Consider the following 8,995-nt stretch of genomic DNA (forward strand, 5'->3'; position numbering starts at 1 on the left):
TGCGACGCTCGGCGTGGAGCCGCTCCCCACAGGGACCCTCAGCTCCCCCAGGCCGTCCTCAAGCAGAGCTGCTGGCACAGGCAGGAGAGACCCAGGCTGCAGCAGCCACAACCCAAGAGCAGAAGCAGGTTTGGAATGACTGAGATCAAGTCCTTCAGCGCTTACTGCAGTCCCAACACACAGAAAGGGTTAAAGCCACCAGCCCGCCACTGATGCTCCATTGATAAATGAGACAAGGGAGCGGTTGAGGACAATGAGGATGGCCCAGCACATCAATCCCTCCCTTATGCAGGGTCTCTGAAAGGCAGGAAAACCCTGCGGGGACGGCACTGCCATGCCCAGATTTACTTCTGGGCCAGGCACAGTCTCCAGCTGGCACCATGACCATGGGTGCAGGGACCCCCACGGCACACCCAGGAACCCCCACGGCACACCCAAACACGCCAGTGCCGATACCTGCACCGACGGCTTCTTCTCGGTCTTCCCGACGGAGCGAGACCCTCGCTTCTTCAGGGAATTCTGCAGAGAGAAGAGAGTCGCTACCTGCAGCAATGGCACAGCCCCCCAGCACAGACAGGCAGACCCGGTGCAGATGGACACCAACACCAACTTCTGCAGCCCAGGAGAAACGCCAGAGCCACAGCAGGCAGAGGCCCCTTGCCTTGGGGGACTGGCAGGCATTGTATCATGGGGTATGGCCAGAGATTTCCCTTGCAGGCAAGCGAGCTGTGAGCGAGCAGGAAACCAGCCGTGGAGAGGCTGAGTCATGGTCCTGTCACAGCTGGATGGAGCACGGGGATCCAACCCCCAAGCCAAGGGATGGCTCTCAGGGCATCCCAGTGTGGGAGAAGCAGAGGATGACGTTCCCCATTGCCTCTTCCCCAAGGAAGGAACACGTCCTGGTCGCTCAGCTATGGGGAGGGGATGATGCTGACTCTGCCCTCAGGGTCTCTGACGCAAGGGACAATCTCCAGACTAGTGAGGACAGCTGGGAAGCAGGAAGGACAAATGGAGCAATAAGGGACACTGGAAGGGGGGGAAAAAAGTGGGTGCCCAGGGTAGGACCTCACACAGATCTGGGGAGGGGAGCTGGAGGAAAACCATCACAAACATCCCTGCAGCCCCCCATGAGCACTGGCCGATCCACACAGCCGTCCCGGACCTATTTCCAAGCTGGTGCTGAGGCCCAGCAGCCAAAGAAAGCAGCTGTGAAACGTAAGCTGCTGCCTGTGCCAAGGTGCCGGGCTCCAGGCTTTCCTATTAAGGCCACAACCATCACTGGAGCTGCTGCTGCAGCAGAGCCTCTCCCCAGGGCTGGCTGTGCCACGTCGGCATCCCTTACCCCTACTGCGCTGGGGACTGGGGCTGGCAAGGGCCATCACCCGGCCTGGAGCAACCCCAGGCACAGTACCCCAGGTCAGACACGGGCTGGCATTGCTCTGCTTTGGATGCATCCCATGGGGTGGCTGTGCCTTAGGGCCCCATGCAGCTGAGCTTGACGTGGCAGGCTTGGCACAGGGTACCTGGTCTGGTCCCACTTTCCTCCTGCCCCCCAGGAGATGCTGAGATGGGCTAGAGCTGGAGTGGCAAATGCAAGCGCCTTTAGGGATGATCTGCCCATCCTGATAATTATCCAATTATGGGAGAAACCTCTTGGAAGGGAAAAATAATCAGCCCTGAGGGGTGAGCCCAGCCCTGTGCAGCCTCCACTCCACCCTGGCTTGGCTGCTAACGAGCTCTGCCACACTTTGCACCCTCCAGCAGGAAGGAGGAGGCGGAGGAGGGTTGTTAACTCACTCATTTGTCTAATTAGCGCTCTGCAATCAGTGAGTAACCCCAATGCTCTTGCTAGCCTGGGGACACACCATCCCCAGGCTCAGGGAGCTGTGCCGGTCTTGTGCCAGCCGGCAGCATCCTCTTTGGGCTCACGCAGTTGTGGAGGGGCCGTATCCTGTCCCACATGCTTTTGCCAGGGCATGGCAGCAGCTGGCACTCAGGTCTCCCTGCGCACTGACCATGCAACCACTTTCTCTGCCTGTTTTTCAAGCGTGAGAGCTCAGCTCCTGCTGCTGCCATTTGTTATTCAGCCCGTGCTGGCTGGCTGCAGGGACGCCCATTTCACGCCTGTTAGGGAAGGCTGTGCAGTGGAGGGACAAGACACCCCACCTGGGGTGACGCTGCTCCATGCCACCCCACAAGAAGGTGGCTCCAGAGGGGATGGGTGCAACCGTGGCCGGGTCCTGTGGCTGGCCAGCAGCTGGCCCTGGTGTTAACCGGAGCTGGCCTCGGAGATGCCAAGCCATGCGCTAGCTCCCCGCCCTGCTGCGCAGGGGAGCACAGCTGGGGGCAGTGCGAGCTCTCCCTGCGTCGTGTCCCCGTCGGGAGCAGGGCCCGTGCTCTGCCACGGCATGTCTCCTCCCACACACTGCCCTGATAGCTCAGCCAGCAGTGCTTCCCGAGACTCCCCAGGGACCACAGGCATCCCGGGCAGTAGGGAAGTGGGTTACAAGTGCTGTGGTGGATCATGCTGTCACTGGGATGCCTTTCCTGTCAATGAGGATGACATCGCTCCTGGCTGGGAGCTGGTGCCAAACGTGGCACGGAGCGCCCTGCAGCTGTGTGCATGGGTACATGTGTGGCACATGGCTTCCCAGGACACAGATGGGATCATGCACCCACCCAGCTCCGCAGCACTGCCGGGACATCGCTGCCATAGAGCCCTGCGGCTCAGCCCGATCTGAACCAGCAGCATGCAGTCAGGATACGGCCAGCACCAGTCACTGTGCCAGGGCCACGACAGACTCCACATCATGCAGAGCTTTGGCCAGTGGGAGCTGGGCACGGCCCAGGTGGCCAGGCTGAGCAAATGGCTGAGGGCACATAAAGTGGCGCTAGTGCAGGGGGGAAGTCCTGTAGCCCCCCCGGGATGAAAGCCATCCCGTGCCGGGAGGGTGGGGTGAAGCATGCCGTGCAGAGGGCCGGTGCTGCTCGGGTTTCACAAGCATCTGCAGCACGGTTTGGGTTTCAGCGATGTGAGCAGGGACGGGGGACCCCACAGTGCAAGGCCAGGGCACATTCTATGGGCAGAACCTTAGGGATGCCTCCCAGTCCGCCCTCCCGTATCTCCCTCACCTCTCGGAGCTTGTCCATCTCATTCTGCACCACCTGCTTGGCCAGCTCCGTCTCAATGAGCCGCTGGCGCAGGTCCTCGTTCTCCTCCTCCAGCCTGATCCTTTTCTTCTCCACTGCCTCCAGCTCGTTGTGGAGCCGCACAGAGACATCCTTGGCAACCTGGGCACACAACAGGGCTGTCATCAGGCTGGGTGCAGCGTGCGTGGGGCTGCGACCACAGCGCCTGGGCACCTACAGTCCTCATGCAGAAATCGCCAAGCTGTTACCAAGATCCTTCAGAGCAGAAACTGTGCCGGGTGACACCCTGGCCCCTGTGTGTCCCCCATCAATCACATGCTGTGACCACTGTACCCCTTCACCAGCTGCAAGGCTACCTCACATCCCACCCCCTGGCCAAACCCTGCCCTCCCCAGTCCTAACATGATGCTGCGGGATTCTCATCACCTTTTTGTACTTTTTTCCCCATACCATGAGCCTGGAAAAGCCCCCACAAGGCTGGGAAAGCCATCGGGCAGCACCAGAGCAGGCAGCCTCTCACTGCGGGCAGCAGCTGCGCTGGCTTGGAGAAAGGCGAGCTGCTGCATCGCGTTATGGAAAAAAAAAAGACCAGCTGCCCTCTGGGTGAAGGGTGCCTTTGTCCATCCCGGCCCGGAGCACCCCTCTCCGGATCCCTGCAAGGGGGCAGCACTCAGCATACAGGGAGCTTAACAGCATGAAGCACTCCCTCCGGCAACTGCAGGAAGGGAAAAATTGGCCCCAGTCCGCCTGGTCCCCTGCCCAGCCCGGGGTATCCGCACTGCAGAGGCAGCAGTGAGCCCCACTGCAGGGCTGGGAGGGTTGATGGCCATGGGGTTGGGCTCCCATTCCCCCAAGCACTCCAAGCTGGGGGCTACTGGGTGGTTTGGGGAGGGGAGCAGGCCCCTAGAAGAGATGGGTGGCATAAGGCAGGTTCACAGCCCCACACTTGTGGCATGTCTCAGCTCCAGGACTGGCTGTTTTCTGCTAAGAAAACTAAGTTACTCATCGAGCTGCTGCCCATCACCCTGAGCCGACTCCAGCTGCCACAGCATCCCACTCCTGGCAGCTGCCGTGTCGGCAAGAGCCCTCAGCAAACACTCACTGGCACCAGCAGCTCCTTGAGGGCCAGAGGCTGGCAAGGATAAGGCAATGTCATCCTGCAGAAATCCCCTTTCTCTGCCCCAGCCCATGTGCTGCAATGCCCAGGGCTCTGCAAGGTTTCCCCGAGGGCCAAGAGGAGCAGCTCCCCAGGGTCCTGGTCCCCTCCCTGCGCGCTTGTGCTGCTACAGTCCCTGGTGGTGGCCTCATCCCATCCCCACTGGTGCAGGATAAGGGAGCTCGACCCCAGGGCACATGGCCAGGCTAGGCTCCAGCCTGCACAGGATGAACTTCGCATATGGCACTACAAGACCCCCATCCTTGGACCTGGGGACTGTTTGGATGGGGACATCGCCCTCACAGCCTCACCTTGACGTCCTGCTCGAGGCTGTGGATGAGCTCACCATCCACCTGGCCCGTCTGGGCCACGCGCAGGCTGCGGCGCTCAGCCTTGCGCGATGCGGCAGGTCTTGCTGGCCTGATCCAGCTGCTGCCGGAGCTCCTGCAGCTGGTAGACATCCTCCTCCATGTAGACATCCCTCATCTCCAGCATCTCGGCACGCAGCTCCTCGATCTCATCCTGTGGGGGAGATGCACATTAGAGGGGATGGACCCCACGGCTTGGTCTCCTCTGTTTTTCCCCTGGGATACCTTCCCACCATGGCTCCCCTGCCCCCCTCCATCCCACGAGCTGTTTTCGCAGACCTTCAAGCCCTTGGGTCAAGCCCCATCCTTGCAGAAGGGCACAGAGCCAGCTCAGCATCATCACCCCACTGGTGAGCACAACTGAAACAGGCGCCTATAAATATTTGCAGTAGAAGAAAGAGGAAGGTGGGGGAGGGAGAGGAGCTGCAGGAGCAGCACAGGCGGCAGCCGCGGCGAGAAAAATGTAGGTCGTCTTTGGAAAAGATGTGTCAGGGAGGCAGGCGAGGGAAGGAGGAGACGGCAGGCGAGGACAGGGGAGGCAACACGGGGACATGAGCAAGATACCATCAGGGCTGGGGACCAGAGGTTGCCCCTCATTTTGCCACCATGCAGCAACCAGTGGACTGGATCCGCCTTCCACCACCTTCCTGGTCTCATCAGCTCTCGTGGTGACAAACCTCTCTCAGCCCAGCAAAGCCTCCAGCGTGGGGCCGCGGAGTCGCTGTCACAGCAGGGCCAGGGGTGACATCCTGCTGGCACCAGTGCCAACCCAAAGCCTCCTCCAGGTCTGCAGCACACGACTGTCATGCGTCCCCCTGCAACAGCCACAGCCCCAGTGACACCTCCCGGTCCAGCACAGAGCTATGGCCACCAGGAATGCTCAAGGACTATCCTCTCCGGTCCCTGGGGACGCACACAGGCTGCACTGCCCAAAGCTCCTCACGTCCCCCTGAGCACAGTCTCAACCCAAATCTTCCATGCAAACGCTCCAGCCATTGCACCAGCTGTTCTCCTCGATAAGACTCAGTGGATCCGACACACTACTGGGAGGGGATCGAGCATCTGCTTTCCAAAAAGCCCCGCCACCGAACACCTCCCATGGCTTCCAAAGCAATTGCCACTTGAGCCATGAGGGGTTCAAGCTGCTGCCTTGCACCGGGGCACAGCACGGGAAGGGACAAGATGAGGACCCGGCATGAACACTGGAGATGCACATCCCTGATTCACCCCAGGCAGAGGGGACAGGACCCTGTGCTCCTGACACTGCCCGTGACAGTGACATGCAGCCTGGGACAGCAGCACCACGCCAGCTCTGCCTGGCGCTGGCACGCTCGCCACCACGTTCACCCGGCCCGGACAAAGCCCCAGCTGCAAGAATTCCCCAGCAAAGCGAAGCTGAGCCCGAGGAGGGGGGTGGCAGCTGCAGGACGTCACAGTTGCTCACTGTTGGCTTTAAACACTACGCGACAAATAAGGAACACCAATTAGACAATCCCGGATTATCTCCCATCCCAGGCTGCCAGTGCCTGGTGGCACCACAGCCACCAGCATCCTGCTGCCCTCCACCACTCTGCTTCTTGCCGGGGGGCTTTGAGCACAAGAGCAGGGCAGAAACAGCCCCAAGGCACCGAGACGGGCAGTGCAGCGTCCCAGGGACAGCCAGAGTCTGTCCCATGAAGGCGCATCACTGCAAGCATGTTTCACAAACAACCCCTGGACAGCTCAGACATGAAACCCACCAGGGACAAACGGCACATGCGGGCAGACAGCCCTGCAACAGTGATGAACCCAACGGAAACTCACAGCCAGCACTGCCCACCCCACATGGCAGTGCCACGGCCCTCAGGATAACAGCAAAACCCCTGTAAGCCAAACCAGCCTGGAGAGACAGTTAATGGGATCTACTCCTTGGGAGCTTTCATGGGAAAAAATGCATTGTGCATGGTAGGCGAGCAGACGCTCTGCAACGGGGTGCTGGAAAACAGCCTTGTGTGAATGGTGGCTTGAATACGATCGCCGAAGGCACGGGGGGCTGCCTGCACCCCGCTCCAGTGCTGACCATACCTGCTCCCGTTTGCCATGCGGCTTTCCCAGGCAGCAGCGGAGCAGGGCAGGGAGCAAGGCCCTTGGCAAAAACCCAACCAAACCTTACATTTGCTGGAAGGAAGCCTGGGCTTGCCATGCTAAGAGCTCCTGCTTGTTTATAGCTCGGGTTGTAGCAACCGTTACTTTAGGGGGAGGCAAAGCCCGGCAGCACAGCCCAGAGCTGCCTCTTCGCAGGGTGCTCCCCCCGGGAATGGGGCTGGGGGGGCTGGGAAAGCGGCCTTTGCTTTGCTCCCTTTGCTCTAGCTGCAGGAATTCGCCCGCACCCCATAACACCAATAAACCCTGCCAGTGGTTGCAGCCCGGCAGCTGCAGAGCCCGCCCTGAGCTTGTCTCGAAGACAAGCCGTGCTGCTAAACCATAGTAACTGGATTACATCGGAGAGCAAAAACATGCCAGCAAACATGGGAAGAGAGCTTAGGACGGCAAAGCTGAGCTCCTCCACGGCTGGGCTGCAGTGGGCAGAAGAGCCCGAGGGTGTCTGGAGGCAGCACATGAGGGCACAGAAGTTGCACAGAGGACCCCGACAGCTTCGGGGACAGCTGCTGAGCCTCACCCTTTGCATCTGCACCCTCTCTGGAGTCAATGCCCATCTTTGCAAATTCAAAGCAAAAAGATCCAGTTAGATAAAGGTGAGAGCAAAGCCAGAAGCAGAGGGAAACACCCTAGAAACATCCCAAAATCAGGGCTGGCTTGTGAGCGTGAAGCACTGTAAACTATGCTAAATGAAGTCTGAAAGATGAGGTGGGCAACACTGAGGATGAGATAAATTACTTCTTTCCAACTCGACCGCACCCGCGGGCTGCTCACCACCCCCATCCTCTGGCATTACCTGCTCCTCCACTGCTCCATCCCTGCAGCCTCAAAGGTCCCTTTATTGTTTTTATGCCAGAAGTCAGCTGTCTTGGAAAAGATGCTGGGGATGTGCAGTCCAGGGAGACTTGTTTCAATGCCCAAAGGACTGCAGAAGCAACCACCTCACCTGTGTTTGCAGGAGCCAGGCTATGCCTGATGGATGGACCCAAGAGACAACATGCACCTTCAACCTCTTCCCAGCAAACCTCGGAGATGTCATCTCTCCCTGGGAAGACTATTAAGGAAACTAAGAAGTGGCAAGGTGGGATACAAACCGCCTGGTTCTGGTTCAGAAAAACCCCATGCATTTTCAGAGCAAGAGAAGGTGACAGCTACAGCCCTGTCCATACACCCGCCTGCAGGGCATCAGCTCCTCCAGGAAGGGCAAGACCTGAAGGGGCTGAGCCCCAAAAGGTGGCACGGCAGGAGGGGGGCCAGTGGAGATGGCAGAGCACACCTCAAAATGCAGATCAGCCCCATCATGGGTTGTGGCAGAAGAGTTAAACCCTTGGATCTCCTGCCCAAGGGGAATTACACGCTGGCTTAGGCGCCTGCAAGAACGCAGCAAGCTCAGACCAGACCACGGGACTCGCGCTGTGCGACTCTCACAGCTCATCAGCAGGATCCACTATCTTTTAGAAGCAGAAAGCAGCAACGGATACAAAACAGGATCATGCAAATAAGGACATGGCTGGCTGTCAGTGCTGCTGATGGCACATACACCCTCAGCTTCGGCAGCCCCAGGCTCTGGGGCGCAGCCAAGCAGCAGCCGCCTGCTCGCGGGGTACAGGCAGCCCTCCAGGGAGCACAGCCCTCTGCCCGCACCCCCAAACCTCAGCACAAGATGCAGAGGAGAAGGAGTGGCAGTCGCCTGTATGTTTTGCATCAACACCGCACTGGCAGTGGGTGCATCCACGGGAGTCCGCGATCCCCCGTGCACGGATGGAGATTACTGTCCAGGAGCAACAAGCACCGCTTCCTGCGAGATTACAGGACAAAAACAGCAGCTTTCAATTAACTCTGAGCCCCCGCCAGACAGAAGAGGAAATTATGCTAGAATTTGCTAGGGGAAAAAATTAAATCAGAGGGGATTTCTAAGGGAAATTGCCTGCAGTGCCCAGGCATGTCCCTTGCCAGCGCCGTGGTCCCAGCAAACGCAGCTTACACCAAGCCCTCGCTGGGGTGCAGTGGGGCGAAGGGTGGGTAAGGGACACGTGTCACACACAGAATCACAGCATGGTTTGGGTTGGAAGGGACCTTAAAGATCATCTAGTTCCAACCCCCCTGCCACAGGCAGGGGCACCTTCCACTAGACCAGGTTGCTCAAAGCCTCATCCAGCCTGGCCTTGAACACTTCCCGGGC

At 59.3% G+C, this 8,995-nt stretch overlaps 1 protein-coding gene across 1 annotated transcript in view; it reads right to left on the minus strand.

Moving 5' to 3' along the window:
• Nucleotides 1–8,995, minus strand: part of SOGA1 (suppressor of glucose, autophagy associated 1) — a gene marked incomplete at its 3' end in the record, with an annotated part of 20,475 nt that overhangs the window by 7,586 nt on the left and 3,894 nt on the right. Inside the window, 4 exon segments of the mRNA XM_010157194.1 lie at nucleotides 457–519; nucleotides 3,133–3,291; nucleotides 4,618–4,705; nucleotides 4,707–4,828. Of these exon segments, the coding sequence (XP_010155496.1) occupies nucleotides 457–519; nucleotides 3,133–3,291; nucleotides 4,618–4,705; nucleotides 4,707–4,828 (432 nt within the window).

Source organism: Eurypyga helias, unplaced genomic scaffold (genome assembly GCF_000690775.1).
Source record: "Eurypyga helias isolate BGI_N326 unplaced genomic scaffold, ASM69077v1 scaffold26668, whole genome shotgun sequence".
NCBI classification, from domain to species: domain Eukaryota; kingdom Metazoa; phylum Chordata; class Aves; order Eurypygiformes; family Eurypygidae; genus Eurypyga; species Eurypyga helias.